This window comes from Lutra lutra, chromosome 14, assembly GCF_902655055.1.
Source record: "Lutra lutra chromosome 14, mLutLut1.2, whole genome shotgun sequence".
NCBI lineage: Eukaryota > Metazoa > Chordata > Mammalia > Carnivora > Mustelidae > Lutra > Lutra lutra.
The window spans coordinates 46446321-46465309 of record NC_062291.1 but is presented as its reverse complement, the minus strand read 5'-3'; the positions used below and the strand labels follow the sequence as shown (position 1 = coordinate 46465309).

General features: G+C 37.6%; 1 protein-coding gene across 2 annotated transcripts in view; it reads right to left on the bottom strand.

The window, feature by feature from the left end:
- Positions 1-1161: 1161 nt before the first annotated feature.
- BMPR1A (bone morphogenetic protein receptor type 1A) overlaps positions 1162-18989 on the bottom strand; it is a 138588-nt gene continuing 120760 nt past the window's right edge. For both annotated transcript variants that reach the window (XM_047702091.1, XM_047702090.1), the window contains 6 exons: positions 13119-13263; positions 9347-9539; positions 7563-7860; positions 5783-5958; positions 4407-4537; positions 1162-4319 (listed from right to left, as the gene is read on the bottom strand). In XM_047702091.1, the coding sequence (XP_047558047.1) occupies positions 4194-4319; positions 4407-4537; positions 5783-5958; positions 7563-7860; positions 9347-9539; positions 13119-13263 (1069 nt within the window). In that variant the 3' untranslated portion in view covers positions 1162-4193. The remainder of the gene's footprint in view (positions 4320-4406; positions 4538-5782; positions 5959-7562; positions 7861-9346; positions 9540-13118; positions 13264-18989) is intronic.

Below are 18989 nucleotides of genomic sequence, written 5' to 3'. Positions count from 1 at the left end.
TGCCCAGAAAACCCTCTGGGCAGTAATATGGCCACACTTACCAAGAACCTTAGACTGTTTTTCATCTTAAATAATCCTTTTCAAGTTCATCTCCACTAGTCCCACTTTTAGGAATGTAATCTAAGAGAATAAATTTATGTTTTAAAAGATGTATGTACAAGGATGTTTAATACATTCATTATATATTTTTTAAAACAATGGAAATAACCCAATTATTCAACAGGGAATTATAAAAAAATTGTTCCATCTACTTGGTAGGATATTATGTAGTTAATTTTTTAAAGTTACACTTTTTAAGATTTCATTTATTTATTTATTTGTGAGAGAGAGAGAGACAGCATGAAAGGAGAGAGGTCAGCGGGAGAAGCAGACTCCCTGCCAAGCAGGAAGTCCAATGCAAGACTCGATGCCGGGACCCCAGGATCATGACCTGAGCCGAAGGCAGTCGCTCAACCAACTGAGCCACCCAGGTGCCCCTAAAGTTACATTTTTTTTTAAACATTTTATTTATTTGACAGAGATCACAAGTAGGCAGAGAGGCAGGCAGAGAGAGAGGAGGAAGCAGGCTCCCCGCTGAGCAGAGAGCCTGATGTGGGGCTCCATCCCAGGACTCTGGGATCATGACCTGAGCTGAAGGCAGAGGCTTAACCCACTGAGCCACCCAGGTGCCCCTAAAGTTACATTTTTCAATGGATATTAAGGACATACTATGATCTAAAATTTTGTAAAAAAAAAAAAAATAATAATAATAAATAAAAATTTTTTTTAAAAAATGCCCCAGAAAAAAAAGACTAGAAAGAAACATTCAAATGTAAATAGGGGTACATGTGGCAGCAGAATTGTGAGGGATTTTAGTCACTTCTTTAATCTTTCCTGTGTTTTCCAAAATTTCTGCAATGAGTACGTATTTTTAGAATTAATTTTTTTTTTAAAGGGAAACAACTTTTCACTCTAATAGGTTTTTAACTGCTCTATCTACACAAAGGAAAGAGTGTGCCATCACTTACCTGCCATGTGTTCCACACTCGGTTTCTGATAGCTGAAATGCACATCTCAGGGACGAATGTATGTATACAAACTTATCTGTTATAAAATCTCCCCAGACATGTGACTTCTGATACACAATACAGTCCGAGTATCACAAAACACATCACTAAAGTATACTAAAATAAGGTTATTTACTTAAAAATGATACATTGGATGTAATCTATATATAGAACAAAGCAATTAATGGTAAACTTAATAAGGCACCTTTTAAACCAGATGCTGTACAAAATACATTTAGTGTGTTACATATCAAAGATGAATCTATATTTTCGGTGTTTTACAATTGCATAATAAAACTGTTTTTAACCCTTCTTTCAATGTCTATGTACAACTTCCCTAATTAAGCTATAATGATATTTTCATTTTATACAATATATACTACATTTTAGTTTTTAAATGGGCAAGGACAATGGTCACTAAAAGGGCTTAAATAATTCCACTGGAAGCATAGTACAGAGCACGAGCTAAAATTACAATATTTAATCCTTTGCAAAGCAGTATTCACATACTTTCCTTATGGGATGATCATTACATGTGGCTTTGTATGCTGCTGCCCAAGATTTAATTCGATCTTCCTGGACATGTCGGTTCTTTGCAGTTTTCACAGTGACTCTCATAACAGCACTGAGGCAAGATGATGAATGAACTGCTACCCTATTTTAACACCTGACCCACGCAAATAAGTAGTACCCCTTTAAACAGTGTAAGAGTTGCAACAATCTTTTTTTTTTTATAAAAAATCAATTAGTATTTCTGTTGAGATTATTTTAGATGTTTGCAATATATCCAAACAACATGTATGAAAAGAAACACAAGTGATTTAATTTATAAAATACTGCCTGGAATAAGTTATTATCAAATTTGATCTTGAGCCAGTTTAAGAGATACAGGATTCTTTTTAAAAGTTGTATTACATTTTTGCTCTGAACAGAAGAAAAGCATATGTAATTGCTTCCACATACTATTTCAACATTTCTAAGAATAGAGTTTGCCTTTCTTTACTTATGTTCTTTGCTGTTAAGTTGACAAACAATGTTCAGGACTTATAGTTTAGCCAATAAAAAATAAAGCAAGATTAACCTTAGTTTAAGATCAGAGCTCAGAAGTGTTCTTAAATCACAAGGCAACATGGATTAGAATCTCTCTCAGTATAAGGGAGGAAATTCTGAAAGAACATGTTATTGGGTACTATCAATATGTACATTTACTTATTTTCATGAACACTTCCAAGTTTAATTATGTTAGATGAAAATTACTAAGCTTAGTCAAGACCATGAAAGCAGATTTCAAATCTGTGAAGTTTGATTTATAAATACCGTTAAGAGTTTCATCCTTAAATGCCAGTCAGGCTTTTGGTAATGGATGGTACATGCTCTTGATTCCTCCCCTTTAAAGATTTTTAACTATGTTGTGATATAATCACATTTATTTTATGTTACATTCAAAGAAAACTGCTTCACTTTATGCACCTATGAGTTCTTCGCTCAGGATAAGACAATATTTAAAAGGCATTGGAGAAGTGTAAGTTTAAGTAAATCAGAATTATTCCTTGGGATAACATGGCATCCATAAAATATGTAGCATTTTATTGAATAACAGCTATATGGTATAAATACAGATAATGAGTAGATACTGAACTTTTTTGCCTGACTCTTCATTGTCTTCACAAGTTATGGAACAGAAATCATAAAACCAAAAATCTCAAATGATTTAAATGCCCCAAACAGCTGTTGATAAGTTTATATCAGCTCTGATATAGAAACTTCTAACTGGAGGATCCTTTCATAAAGAAAAATTGAGATGACGGCATCTTAATGAAAGTATATGCCTGAGCCTACATTTGATATACTCCTTTGAATGCATCAATTCTGACAATTTCTAAGTACTTATACTTTATAACATTTTTTTCTGATGATCTTTTCATTTTCTTCCCTTAAGAATGGGATATGAGGTACACATGAGAGCTGGTTTCTACAGTATGAATGTGTGTACATATATAAAATATGGGTTGTAAAGAAGGTGTTTTGCAAATAAAGCATATTACACACAAAATATAAATAACTTCCCTTTTAAAAGTTACTGAGAATAAAGAATATAGAACACGATTATAGGCACTTACATTGCTATCAAATGCAGTAATTAGTAATTCACTTCAATAAGAAGTGTTTTCTTTACAAGGTTCATGGCATCGGATTCCTACTTTGGATAAGATGCTTTTCATGACGAAAGAAAGAATTACCAAAAAGAAAGAAAGAGAAGGAAGGGAAGAAGGAAGGTGGGGGGAGAGGAGAGGGGAGAAGAGAGGAAGGGGAGGGAGGAAGGAAGGAAGGAAGAAAAAGATGGTGATGAAAGAAAAACAGTCCAAATTTACAGACACTTTAAACTTCTTTTGGCCTTTATGTTAAAAAATCAAGTTGGCAGAGAAGCTAGCTCACTTGCAAGGTAAATAAATGACTTTTATGTGATTGGAGAATCTTGGTCAGATAATGCATTTTTTAAAGCACAAAACCAACAGCCACCAACATCTTCCTGTGCATTCATAAATTATTTTCTTCTAATTCAAACGGCAGCAGAGGAATCCTGGTGTGTGCATGTGTGCGCGCGTGCGCACACACACACACACCAATATCAAAGCATGACAAACTATCATAAACGAAGTAGTACCCCGAACAGATCATAATCCATAGGCTGTTTACAAAGGCAGAACACAGAGAGATTAATTTTCCTCAGGTAGACGGCAAAAATGTGTATTTCTCCATCTCTGCTGAATTCATTTATCTTCTTAAGGCTTTCACAGAAAGCACCATTTTATGGACAGGAAATTCAGTACCCAGAGTTTAACTGGAGACATTAATAATCAGGATCAAAGCCTTGATGCAGTTCATAAAAACCCAATAAAAAAAAAAGGCATCAAAACCCACAATTTTAAAATAAAGCTGTCCATATATAAAGAGCGAAGTGTTTAGAAGTTCCCAGGTTGTTATTCTACAGAGTACTGAAAGGTTTAATATTAGCAGCCTGTGAAGGTGTAGTGAGGAAAGAGTCTGCGAGGCGAGTCAGCGTCCTCATTCTACTCTAATCCCACCCGCTCCTCGGGCGCAAACAGTTCTTGCAGTCCAGAATTTCTCCTCATGATGGTTTCACTGTCAAATCTTTACATCCTGGGATTCAACCATCTTGGCAAGTGTCTTCTTGATCCTCAGAGCTGTAAGTCTGGAGGCTGGATTGTGGGCCCAGCATTCTGACATGAGCTTCAGAACTGCTCGTAGACACTGAAAAGTAAAGAGAATGTAGTGAGCACATAAAGATCTTTGACAACACTTACCAATCACTTCCTCGGGGGATGGAGCTCCACTTACTTCATCACTGTTCCACCGGTTGGACACGATTGGCCGCAAACGTTTGACACACACAACCTCACGCATATCTTCGTATGATGGATCATTGGGCACCATATTGTAATATGGCAACTGGTACTCTTCTACTATCCCTGCAGGGAGTGAGAAAGCACAGTGGGCACAAAAATGGCTGGACAAAATGTATCAACCTACTCAGCACCTCTTACTGAACTATAGGAGTTAAAATGGATTCCTAAATAAAGAAGAGAATTATAGAGCGAATGATTCACTTTTAATAGTAAATGTGTTTTCTTCTCTTTTTCTGTGCCTAATTATTTCTTCTACCTCCATCACGGTCCCCATCATACCTGTGGACCTACCTATATCCCTTAGGAAAAGTAAGGTGAAGTGCTCATTTACCATCAAATTTTTATTTATTTATTTTGCATGCACGCATACACAAGACAGCAAGCAAGCCAGGGAGGGGCAGAGGGAGAGGGAGAATCTTCAGCTCCATGCTCAGCACGGAGCCAGATGTGGGGTCTGATCTCCCAACCAGCTCATGACCTGAGCTGAAACCAAGAGTCGGTCACTTACCTGACTGAGCCACCCAGGTGCCCCTTCAATTTTTAATTTGATTACTTATATACATAATTGTTCTTACTAATGAATGTGGTTTTTGTTTTTTATTTTGCCTTATTTCGTTCTGCAGTAGAAAGACAACATGATATGCAGAAAAGAGGTAACACAGCAGGCTGGAGAGTGCTATTCTTTGAAAAGGCCTGCTTGCAGGGCTGGCACTGGGCCGGTATCTGGGAACTTGCTGGGCAAACAATTACCTACACACTCGTATAAAACTTTCCCTAAATGATAAAGGTCACTCACTGTTGTGCCTAGACTATCTGTACAAACAATATGGTTTATGCTGAACACCTGCTCTCCTTCTAGGGGTCTGAAATTCTGGTACATGCTAGGTGGAGGGTGCCCACGTGACCAGCCTCCAAAAATATCTTTGGCTACTAGGTCTCTAATGAACTTTTCTGGATGACAATATTTCACATGTTGTCATAACTCACTCCTGGAGGACTGAAGCACATCCTGTTGTGACTCCATTGGGAGAGGACTTCTGGAAGCTTGTGCCTGATTTCCTCTGAACTTTGCTCCATGTACCATTTCCCTTGGGTGATTGTATCTGTATCCTCGCACTGTAATAAATCTTAGCTGTGAGGACAACGATATGCTGAGACCTGTATGTCCTTGTAGTGAAATCACAGAACCTGGGAGTGGCCTTGGGGATCCCTGACATATGTGACATCTAAGTCATATAAATGGAGCTGCTTCTTTTTTGAATAATGAGGATACAAACATAACTGGAAACCCACTACCTGAAGTCTTACCTCCTGTGATACAACGACGAGCCATTTCCCAAATGATCAGGCCAAAGCTATAGATGTCGGCCATTATGTAGGGCTGGAAATGGTTTTTATTCAAGCTCTCATCTAGCACTTCCGGAGCCATGTAGCGTTTGGTACCCACCCTGGTATTCAAGGGTACGTCAACTTCATTTGTGTCACTGAAAGAAAAGACAGTGTTCAGGTTGATGGCCAGGAACAGAACAGTTTATCTTGTATTTTTGTCTCATTTTATAAGTCAGACTCTTCCTTCCATGTGTACACACACACACACACATACACACCACATAAATATATTAAAAAAATTAAATTAAAAAAAAATCTACCTACCTACCTACCAATTTTATATCTCAACATTCCCTTAACCGAATTCTCTGGGACCAGATAAGATCTTAAAATTTAGCATTTCCCAGATTTAGAAAAGTAATATACTCTTTAATATATGTTACAGATTACATAACACCCCAGAGCAGGGTCCGGGACAGCACCTAATCAGAATCATTACTGTCTGCAGTGAAAAGCGAAGTATGAATATTCATATTATCCTGGATAAAGACAATAAACACCTCACATCAGTTTAAGTTCTGTCACCAGACATGTTTAGTGCCTCTCTTAAGAAAAAGGACGGTACTGAATAGAAAAAAGCACAGTAGATAATTATGTCCCAGAACAAGCAAATGTAAAACTAAACTGAGAGGAATCACCGCCTTTACTGTACTCATATGATAAATTCTGCCTTTGTGACACAGGATTAAAATTTTCTTTTTGGGTCCAACCAACTTAGTTCTGTTGTCAGTAATGTTTACATAATCATGTTGACAATCAGTAATAAATGGTGTCTACTGGTTTCAATTTTTGGACTAAATTTTAGAGTTGGAAGACATAAATGCTTTGTTACTTAGGACCCAATTCTGGCGGGTTCTGGAAACTACTTTGAAGCCAAGATTAATGTAATGTATTTTAGATTTTCTTAAACAGTACCTGATGAGTATTTGAGCCAATGAGGACCACAACAATAAAGAACAACAGGACCAGAACAGTATAACAGCTAGGGAAGTACTTTTATTTTATAACCTGAAATGAATTCTGAAATTCATTTCATGGCTGCTGTATCCTTGAGTTTTAAAAGTATTATAAAAGCTTCAATGGTTTCCTAAAAATTTGATAATTCTACATAAAAAATATCAACAATTTCAAGTGGTGATGGAAAAACGCATACTTCTAACTCTGTTTATGGGAGTGTAAACTGATGAACACTTCCTTAAGGGAGAGTTTGCAATTATACTGGACTTTAACAGGCACATACTCTGTGTAGCCCCTTCTCTAGGAATCCACCACGAACAAATACTTACACAAGCAGTCAAGGATATTACATATAGGTAAAATACAACGTGTAGTAAGGCATTTTTCAAATAATAGAGACAACTTTAATGCCCATCAGTTGGGTCACAGAACATCCACATAATGGAAAATTGCATCAACACTGTTCCAAAGAATGAAGCAATAGAATGATGTCTAAGACAATAAAAAGCAGGAAATCAAGAATTATGTAGAGTAGGATGCAATTTTTGTAAAAAACAAAACAAAACACAAAAACCCTAAAAAACAGAAAAACAAAACACCAAGACAAAAAATCCCAACTATTTATTTATATAACCAGATAAGCCCAAAAACATGTTTGGAATTCCACTATCCTGAATCCAAATAGGCAAATATCTTTTGGAGAGTCCAACAATTTCAAAACAGTAGGCAAAGAACCGCTTACCTGTTGAATTTGACAGCAAGGCCCAGGTCAGCGATACAGCAACTTCCATTTCTCTTAATGAGGATGTTTTTGCTTTTTAGGTCTCGATGAGCTATTGCAGGCTTTCCTTGGGTGCCATAAATTTCTGTGTGGAGATGGCACAGACCACAGGCAGCCGAATAAGCCAGCTTGAGCAGGGCTCTGGTGTCTAGTGTAGCACATTTCAGGAAATCATAGAGGGATCCATTTTCATGGTAATCAGTAATCAAATAGAGCTGAGTCCAGGAACCTGTACCTTTAATGTCTGCTGCTATGAAACCTGTTCAATGAATGAGTTTAAAGGGTTAGTTACCAGAGATGGGCAAGAAGAATACTGAATGCTAATTCAGGATACTGAAGATAACTTTGGTATCTTGTACAGATAATAAAAATTTAATTTGCCTAACAAAATCTCTTGAATGTGTACCATTCTTTCCTGCCATTTACACAGACAACTCTACATTTCTGCAGTATATTTAAAATAATCTTAATGATAATCATGAAAATGACAATCATATGTCTAAGAAAAAAATCATGTATCAGAAAATAGCCTGGGGAAATGCTGTCCATCTCCATGATTCTCTAAGCACAACGGAAGGTGGAAAAACTTTCAATTTCAAACTGAAAAGTGAACACATTAAAGTAATAGAGTTAAAATGTTCAACCACAAGTTTGCTCCTAAGCCAGGTACCATTTGCCCATCAAGCCTCAGCACATCTGCATTTCTATCTGGCTCACTAATAAGCAGGGCCATGATACTGGCCTCTTTTCTTTCTTTTCTTGTCCCTTTTCCCTTCAGAAGAAGGTCAGTAAGTGCTGGGTTGAATAATATGTTCCTCCCATACCATGCCAATTCATGTCCACTTGGTACCCGTATATGTGACCTTCTTTGGAGTAGGGTCTTTGTAGATAGAAACAAGTTCAGAGGAGGTCAATACTAGATTAGGATGGGTCCTGATTTAATGACCAATTTCCTTACAAAAGGGGAATGTGGACATAAAGGGGTGAGGGCCATGGGACAACAGAGAGTAAGAGCGTTATCTCCAAGCCAAGAAGTGCCCAAAGTTGCTGGCAGTCACCAGAAGCTGGGGGGAGGAGGTAAGGAAGGGGCCTCTCCTAGAGCCTTCGGAGAGCATGGCCCTCCTAACACCCTCCTTTTAAACTTCTGGCTTCCATAACTCTGGGAAAATAAATTTCTGTTGTTTTAAGCCACCCAGTTTGTGGTAATTTGTTGTGACAGCCCTTAGGAAACTAACAGTTAAGTGTCTGGAATACTTGTGGCAATGTGCTATGCACTCTCTAAATTAAAGGGTAGGGAAACAGTAGCTGAAAAGTCAGGGAAGCTAGAGTAATTTCTGTACTCTACCGATCAGATCATACCTAATTATTTTTCTGTTTTATAAAGTGGGGAGGGGCATTCAGTTTATAAAAGGCAAAAAGCATGTATATAGTTAAAGTTACATTAGAAAATTGCTTAAATTACCTTTAAAAAACTTGGGCTGTGTTACTCTAGGAGTAAGTCCAATAAACTAGTACTACCTCCAATTCGAAACTCCCTATTGTTTTGCTAGCTGGAGAGTAAATAAAGCTGTTGGTGGGCATGCAGGATTGTTTTGTATTTAAACTGTGTATTCTCTTGGGTTTCCTTGAGCCAGATTCACATAATGGAATTCACGTATGTTTTCATAGCCTGTGTGGCAGGCTTCCACTGCACCCCACTAACCCTGTTGGAATATGGGATCGGCCGAAACCAAACATGTACCCACCAAGTATGTTTTCATGGCGCATCAGCACAGTCTGATAGATTTCTGTTTCTCGAAACCAGCTAGCTTCTTCGGTGGTAAAAAACACTTTGACTGCCACCTTTTCACCACGCCATTTACCCATCCACACTTCTCCGTACCGGCCTTTACCAACTTGCCGAACCATCTGAATCTGTTTGGCAATAGTTCGCTGAACCTTCACAGAGAAAAGCAAGATGTTTGTGCCGTTCTTGATGAAAAGAAACTGCTGAGGTCGAGAAATTGGCCCATGGCCTGTCCCATCAAAAAGGACGGGATGTACAACCAACCCACCCCAACGGTAGAATTCATAAAGGATTTAAAAGACGAAACAACATAAAATATATTGTGAAATAGCACACTAACGGGTTAGTCAACGTGACAGACTGTTGGCAGAAATGGTCAACATACTTCCGCTCCCAGTCCCAGTCCACACACCCTTGGGTAGTCTCCTCTGCAGACTCTGGGCGTGGACACAGGATTTGTTTTTGGCAATGGAATGACAGCAAATGTGATTCAAGTGGAGACCTGAAAAGTGTTTGTGCTCTGGGGCCTGCCCTTCCTTGCTGTTCTGGAGAACTCTGTGACCGGTGAATGAAACCCTGGGAGCCACCAGCCATGTCCGTGATCTACACCATCTAACTCTAGCTGAGCAGGGCCAGAAAAGGAACTGCCCAGCAGACCCACAGAATCATGAGAAATAATAAATGTTCGTTGCTTAAAGCCACTAAACTTAGGAGTGCTTTACTATGCAGCAAGATCTAAATGATAGTTAAAAATCTTCCACTCAAGGGTGCCTCGGTGGGTTAAAGCCTCTGCCTTCGGCTCGGGTCATGATCCCAGGGTCCTGGGATTGAGTCCCGGTCGGGCTCTCTGCTCAGCAGGGAGCCTGCTTGTGATCCCTGTCAAATAAATAAAATCTTAAAAAAAAAAAAAAAAAATCTTCCACTCAAGTCATTAAGACCATCCATGATCTGGCCCCTACCTGACTCTCCAGCCTCATCGTTAGCTATCATGACCTGCCCTCACCCCTCTTATTCACCTTATTTCAGCTTTTACAATTCACTCGTGCATATTCCCGTCTCAGAGTCTTTTGGCATGTGCAGTTTCCGTTACTTAAGAGAGCTGTTTCTCTGTGGAACACCTTCATAGCACACGTATACCTTTCAGCTGCTACACTTATCACAGTTATAATTTTATTATTATTTATATATGGATTTGTTTGAATTCTATTCCTTCCTACTCACAGAATATAGGGATTTGTTTAGGGGAACACCTGAAATGTAGTAAGTGCTTTCATTAATTTTTGTTGACTCAGAGACACACATTAATTGCTACTTTTCATTTTCAGAACCACTAGCGGCCATTTTAAATTAAAAAGAACCCCAAGGTCCAAGTTGGAAATGCAGTTAAAATGAACTAGATTTTGTGCATACCTAAACTGACTGACTTTATGCATCACTTATTTCAGAATCCTTTTGTAACTTTTAAGGAAAGGATTATTGAGGTATAAGTTACATATAACAAAATCCACTCATTTTGACAATTGCGTTTAGATAAGTGTACACGGTCATGTAACCACCAACACCACAATTAAGATACAGAACGTTTCCATCACCCAAGAAAGTTCCCTCTTGCCTCTTTAAGTCAATCCCCTCCCCATCTACCCCCAGGCCGTGGCATCACTGATCTGTTTTCTTTCCCTACAATTTTTTATCTTTTCTAGAATATCACATAAATGAAAACATACAATATGTAGTCTTTTGCGTCTGGCTTTTCTTGCTTAGCATAAAACACTTCAAAATTCATCTATACTGTTGTTGCCTGTATCAGTAGTTTTTTATTGATGAGGAATGTTCCACTGAATGAATGCAGATCTCTTCTGTAAATACTTTGCGGAAGAACTGCTTCATGGTAATAGAAAGTATATGCTTCACCTTTCAGTCAACTGTCAATCAGCTTCCCAAAGTGCCCGAAATATTTTCATTTCAATCAGCAATGTATGAGATTTCTAGCTGATCTATATTCTTTTCCGCACGTAATATTCTTGGTCTTACTTAGTCACACTAGTGGTTGTGCAGCGTCTTGCTTTGATGTTGAATTTGCTTTTTCCTGCCTTTTCATGTGCTTAACTGCCATTCCTTTCTCTTATTCTGGGAAGTATCTGTTCAAATCTTCTGTCCATTTTTAAAAATTGAGTTGTCTTATTACTGAATTGTAGATCAACACAAACTCTTTCAGATCTGTGTTGCCAGTTTGTGACTTATTTTTTCCTTTGTTTAAGTTAAGTGTCTTTTGAATAGGAAAAATTTCAAATTTTGAGAAAGCCTAATTTATCATCATAAAAAATGATTCATGTCTTTTGTGTCCTAAGAAACCTTTGATTAACCCAAGGTCACAATGATTTTCTAAAACATTTTCTTTTAAAGGTTTTTACACTTTAACTTTACATTTTACGTCTATGGCCCATTTCAAGGTAATTTCATATCTGGAGATATAGGTCGTGATACACTTTTTGGGAAATGGATGCTCAATCTTCCCTGCATAATATGTGGAACAGACTGTCTTCTCCCCACTGAATTACTCTGTCACCCCAATCAAGTGATATTTGTGTCCATTTCTATACTTCATTCTCTCAAGTGACATTTGTGTCCATTTCTATGGACATTCTCTTCCACTGACACATGCATTTATCCTTATCCTCAAGGACCACACTAAACTGATTACTGTAGCTTTACAGTAGGTCCAGAAATCAGGTAGTGAATCCTCTTTGTTCTTTTGTTTTGGCTCTTCCAGGTCCTTTGCATTTCCACATAAATGTTAGATCAGTTTATCAATTTCTACAAATGTTTGCTCTGGATTGAATGAAAACTGTAGGTCAACTTACGACAACTGAAATTTTAACACTGAGTCTACTGACTCACAAACAGGATATACATCTCCCCTTATTTAGGGCTCTGTTAATTTCTTTCGGCAATGTTTTCTAATTTTCAGTGCACAGGTCTTACATAAATTTTGTCAAGCTTATTCTAAAACATTTGATTTTTTTGAAGCTATTTTAAAATGATACTGCTTTTAATATTTTAATTCCTAACTGCTCGTTGCCAGTATACCTAAATTCAACGATTTCTGTAGAGTGACTTTATAGTCTGTCACCCTGATAAACTCACTTAGCGGTTGTTGTAGCTTTATGGTAAAATCCTTGAAATTTTTCTTTGTAGATAATCATGCTGTCTGCTCATGAAGACAGTTTTACTTTTATTTTTCTAATTCAATCACAGAATTATTTAATTCAATAAATTTAAAAATTAGAGAGCAGTATATTTACTTTAAACAAATGCAATTAAACAATTAAAAATATGTCTGATATCTAGCATTTATTAATTTGAAATAGTTATACTTCTCTCAACCAATGAGTTTAATCTTAGGTGCAAAGAATTTATACCTGACTCCTCTTCACGTTGGCTGTTCAAAGCAAAACTCGTGAGCTAACGCTACCACTTATACAGCACTGCATGATCACATTTTCTCTCCTAACTGCTTGTGGCTCTATCTTCCGGCCTATTCTTCTTGTTTCATAGTTCTTATTTTTAACGGATTCTTCTTGCATGACTACAGCCATCTTTTTAAATAAGGAGGAAGGAAAAAATGTGTTAAGTATTGTTCCCTAATCTGTAACAATTACACTGCCTACCATCATATAAGGACACATTCTGTACCAATAAACCATTCATGTTTATATGACATTTTATCTTACCAATAAAGGTAGCCCAGATCCACTACCAGAACTCTGTGACTGGTCAATAAGGTCTTTTAATGATTCTCCAACTGGAATAAATGCTTCATCTTGTTCCAAATCACGATTATAACGACGTCTGCTTGAGATGCTCTTGCAATAATGTCTTTTAAAAAAAAACAGAAAAAAACCTACATTAAAATTCCAAAATTACAAAATTCTAGGGTGAGAAAAATCTTGAGGTTGTCGATACCATTATCTTTCCTTTAGATAGGATCACATCCAAGTTAGTCTTACAGGATAATATCTCTTCTGTTAAAGTCAAGTCCAAGAATGGAGTTTATGAGGTAGAGTTCTATGTACATGCTAAAATGGAAAGATGTCTACAGTGCACTGGCTAGTGAAAAAAAAAAACAGATTAAAAAACAGCATGCAGAGTGTGATCCTAGTTATATAATTTTTAAAAATTATATATATCTACATATGTCTAAAAAGATCAGAAGAGATACAGAACAAGTTCTAAATAATGGTTATTTCCAGGGATGCTGGAGTACTCACCTACTTTACATAAGCATTTTGATTTGAATTTGTCAGTATTTTGAATTTTGTTGTGTCAAAATGAACAATGAATATAGTTCCATTTTAAAGAAGGGAAAAGGAATTTATGCAAAGAAATCAAATAAGTTCTCTGAACTCATTCTGACAGTTTTGAAGATTCTCTTCTTACAATTTCAGATTATGAAATATTTCAAACATAAAGAAAGTAGAGATTTAACTTCCACCCACGTGTAGACCATTTAAACTGAATAAATATTAACATTATATTTATTTTAAAGAAATAAACATTAGAAATATTTGAAGCTCCTTCCACTTCCCTGATAGTTCCATTTCCTTCCTTTACTTTTGAGAAACAAACACCATCCTGAAAGGTTGTTACGTCCTCTTCCTATTTATCTACCACTGATGTACATATTCACATAAACAACACTGTTTCTCTGGATACAAATGGACTCGAATGGCATATGCTGTATTTACTTGATATCCTTTTAAAACACACACACACACACAAAGTTCCTTATATACTTATGCATGCCGATACATGTTTAAAAACAAGAGCTCATGTTTATTGATGCTGAGTGTGTCAGGCCTTGTTCTAAGACTTACTTCATCTTTACAAAACTCCTAAGAGGTGAATACTATTGCTCCTGTTTTACAGGTGAGAAAACCATGGCCCAGAGGTTCATCATCTGTCCGAAGTCAGACACCACCAGGTGGTGAAGCTGGGATCCAAACCCAGACTGGGTCTGGGAGCCATGGTCTCCATCATTACTATTCTGCCAGAGAAATTATTTAAATGATGCCTTGGGTTCTTGTTAGAAATTTACCACAATTTACTCTGACGGTCACATTTGTTAATTCCGAAAGTTTGCTAAACAAATAGTAACACAAAAATTATTTTTGTGCCAGTCTCTTGAGCAGGAGTGTAAGAATTTCTTGAAGTTACACATACTTTTTTTTTTTTTTTAAGGTTTTATTTATTTATTTGACAGAGCACAAGCAGGGAGAGTGGAAGAGGGAGAAGCAGGCTCCCTACATAGCAGGGAGCCCAATGCAGGACTTGATCCCAGCAGCCTGAGATCATGACCCAAGCCGAAGGCAGTCACTTAACCAAATGAGCCACCCAGACACCCCTCAAAGGTAGACATACTTTCAATTTTAGTGATATCACTAAATTGCTCTCCAAAGTGGAATAATTTATAAAGTATAGTAATGATATTATGCCATAAAATATTTTATACTTTATAATACTATATTTTATATTACAAATGCATTGATATAATTATAATAGAAATATATAACATATATTATACTATTATAGTATATACTATATGCAGAACATATACAGAACATATAGTATATACTATACTATTATGTATATTAGACACTATGCTATATATTATACTACATATAATACTATTATTATGTTTTTAATGTATTATAAAATATAATATCACATTGTGCATTTCCCCATATTCTAGTACAAACTTGGAACTAGCACATTTTTACACTGTTCATATTTTTTCCTATAGTTCATTTTTTTCCTGTGAACTGCTCATCATAGTTTTTGCCTATTCTATGAAGTGCCTATTCTTGCTATTCAACAGGGATGTTTTCTCTCTTTTTCTCAATGATTCATTAGGAATTCCTTATGTAATCTGGATGCCAAATCTGATAATTATGCTACAAGAGTCTTTTCTCAGTCTGTTAGCATCCTGTCATTCCACTTACGGTGGTGGTTTTTCCTCCCTTTTGGATACATGCTTTTATGCCTTAAGACCATCTTCTCAACCCTAACATCATTAGCACGTTTTAAGGGTGTTTAAATTCTGATTCTCTCATTTAGTCCTTTAACCCATTTGGCACTTACAGTAAAGGATGGAAATGACAGAAAGCATCAAGTCAGATTTGTTTTCTCTCTGGATAGCCCAATACACTTAGCCATTTTTGAATTTTATTTTTAAAACCTTACATGGGTAATTGACTCAAATGGTTTAAAATTTAAAAGGTACAAAAGTACATGCAATGAACAATCTTCCTCCTGCCCTTCCCTGCGCCATCAGGGAAGAACTGGAAAAAACCTGGAACTGGAACTAATTCCACAATTTCTTCGGTAATATTCTGAAGAGCATTTATGTCTATTTAGATAAAAATACATACATGGCTGTTCACCTCCCATTTTTCTTGTTTTTTTTTTCAGAAATGGTAGTGTACCGTAAATACTGTCCTGCATCTTGCTTTTTCACTTTGCAACCTATCCGGGTGCTCAGTCCAAAGCAGTACATAAAGGGCCTCCTTTTCCTTTCATGGAAGAACAGTAGTCCCTTGTACTGCAGTTAACCATTCCTTCACCAGGAACATTTACGTTGTTTCTAGTTTTACATCATATAAGGCTAAAATGAAAAAAGTTTTTGGCATACCTGTATGCAAACTGCTAGAAGTTAGAACTGAATTTGGAATTTAGACGGAATGCTCTACTGACCTCCTCTTTGAAGGTTATACCTGTTACAAACCCCGACCATTATAGGACAGCCCATCCTTCCCACACTCACCCACACCTTTATAACACTTCTAGAACTTTGTGTTTTTTTTTATAAGATTTTATTTATTTATTTGACAGAGATCACAAGTAAGCAGAGAGGCAGGTAGAGAGAGAGGAAGGGAAGCAGGCTCCCTGCTGAGCAGAGAGCCCGATATGGGACTCAATCCCAGAACCCTGGGATCATGACCTGAGCTAAAGGCAGAGTCTTTAACTCACTGAGCCACCCAGGCGCCCTAGAACTTTGTTTTTAATTTTATCCAAGATCTACTCTCATCTATTTTTTAAAAAAATCTGTGTATAACAGACTCCCCCAAAATGCAACTACTAGCCTGCTGTTGACTGAAAGCCTTACCAATAAAACAAACACCTGATTATCACATATTTTTTATCCGTTGTGTAGTATATTGTGCTGTATTCTTAAAATAGAGTAAGCTCTTAGAGAAAAAATGTATTAAGAAAATCACGAGGGGCGCCTGGGTGGCTCAGTGGGTTAAGCCACTGCCTTCGGCTCAGGTCATGATCTCAGGGTCCTGGGATCGAGCCCCGCATCGGGCTCTCTGCTCAGCAGGGAGCCTGCTTCCTCCTCTCTCTCTGCAGGCCTCTCTGCCTGCTTGTGATCTCTCTCTGTCAAATAAATAAATAAAATCTTTAAAAAAAAAAAAAGAAAAGAAAATCACGAGATAAATTGCATTTACAGTACTATGCTGTATTGAAAAAAGATCTACATGTAAATGGACTGAGGCAGTTCAAACCCATGTTGTTCAAGTGTCAACTATATATACTGGAGTTCCCAAAGAAAAGGAGAGAAGAGGAGAGAGAGCGAAATATTTTAAGAAAAATGACCAAGACTTTTTTTTTCAGATTTAATTAGGACTGTAAACCCATACAGCCAAAGTACAAGAAACTCAAAGAAACCTACACCAAGGTACATCATTATCAAATTGCCCAAAACCAGTAATAAAGAAAAAAAAATCTTAGATGCAGCCAGAGGAAAAGGGTAGATTAGGTATAGAAGAAGAAAGGTAAGAATGGGCAGTAGCTGACTTTTCAGGGGAAACAATGCATAAAGCAGCAGCATCTTTAAAGTGCTCAAGGAAAGAGGCGCATGGGTAGCTCAGTTGGTTAAGCCTCTGCCTTCAGCTTAGGTCACGATCTAAGGGTCCTGGGATTGAGCCCTGGGCTCCCTGCTCAGTGGGAAATCTGCTTCTTTTCCCTCTGCTTGTTCTCTTTCTGCCAAATAAAATCTTTTTGACTGCACAGGGGTCGGTGCCCCTAACCCCAGCACTGTTCAACACACACACACACACACACACACACACACACACACACACACTAGGCTGCTTGAAGTCCCACAACTCACTGGTGCCTAAGTTATTTTTTAATAGTTTAGTTTGTTTAGTTTCTTCTTTAAAAAAAGATTTTATTTATTTGACACAGAGAGAGAGAGAGCACAAGTAGGGGGAGCAGCAGAGTGAGAGGAAGAAGCAGGCTCCCCACTGAGCAGGGAGCCCGATGCGGGGCTTGATCCCAGCACCCTGGGATCATGACCTGAGCCAAAGGCAGATGCTTAACGACTGAGCCACCTAGGCATTCCATTTGTTTAGTGTCTTCATGCCTGATCCTATTTTCTTGTACAGTAGCTAATCTGCCATTAATCTTATCCAGTGTACATTTCATCTCAGCACAGATTTCATTTCCTGAAGTTTGATTTGGGTGTTTGTGTCTTCTATGTCTCTATTTCACTTTTTGAACATATAAAATACAGTTGTAATAACTATTTTAATGCCCCTGTCTACTAATTCTAAAACCTAGATTGGTTCTACCGTGCTGTTTTTGATTCTTCATTATTAGTTGTACTGGTTGTATTTTTGCATGCCTGGTGATAGCTGAATGGATACAGACATTGTGAATTTTACCTTGTTGGGTGCTGAGTACTTTTGTATTCCTTTAAATATTCTTGAACTATGTTCTAGGATGCAGCTATTTGGAAACAGGACAATCTTTCTGAGGTGGGACCAGTGTCATGTTTCTTCTAGGGCTAATTATTTCCAATACTGAACCAAGACCCCTATGAGTACTCTAAACAAAGCCCTGTGAATTATTAAGTTTTCAAGTCTCACAGCTGGTGGGAACAGACACTATTCCCAGAATTGTGTGAGCATCGAACAATGTTTTCTTCAGTCTTATCAAGCAAAACCCCTGTGGGTAGTTTCCTCACTTGTACGTGCTGCTCAAGATTCAGCTGAATATTTGAAAGGAACCTTGTGCAGATATCCAGAGTTCTTTCCTTGTGAAGCACTCTCCTCTCCAGTACTCTGTCCTATAAACCATAACTGCTATTCGTACTCCAGACTCAGTTACATCTCCTAGAGTCAGAACCTCCTGGACTACACCTGGGTTCCTCCCGTGTCCTATAGGTAGAAATTCTCTCTGGGCAATAAGGTAGGCAATCATAAGGCTCATTTTATTTGTCTCCTGTTTTTCAGGGATTAGTGTGTTTCACGGCCTGACTCGCAGCTATCAGTATGTGAGCGGAGCTTACTGATTATAGGCTTCACTGAGGTAAGATAACTGCCTGGGCCGATTCATTGGGCCCACTGAGGTCAGCAGGTTTAGGTCTCTTCTCTTGGGCTGGACGGATTTCTCCAAGAAGATTCTTCCCATCTGTCATTTGAATAAGCCTGGCTGACAGCATTCTGGCATAGTTGAGGAGCCCACCAATCAGTATGTAAATGTTCACTTTATCACATTTTCACTGTAATACCTCACCCTCAATAATGGGGGCCACCGCT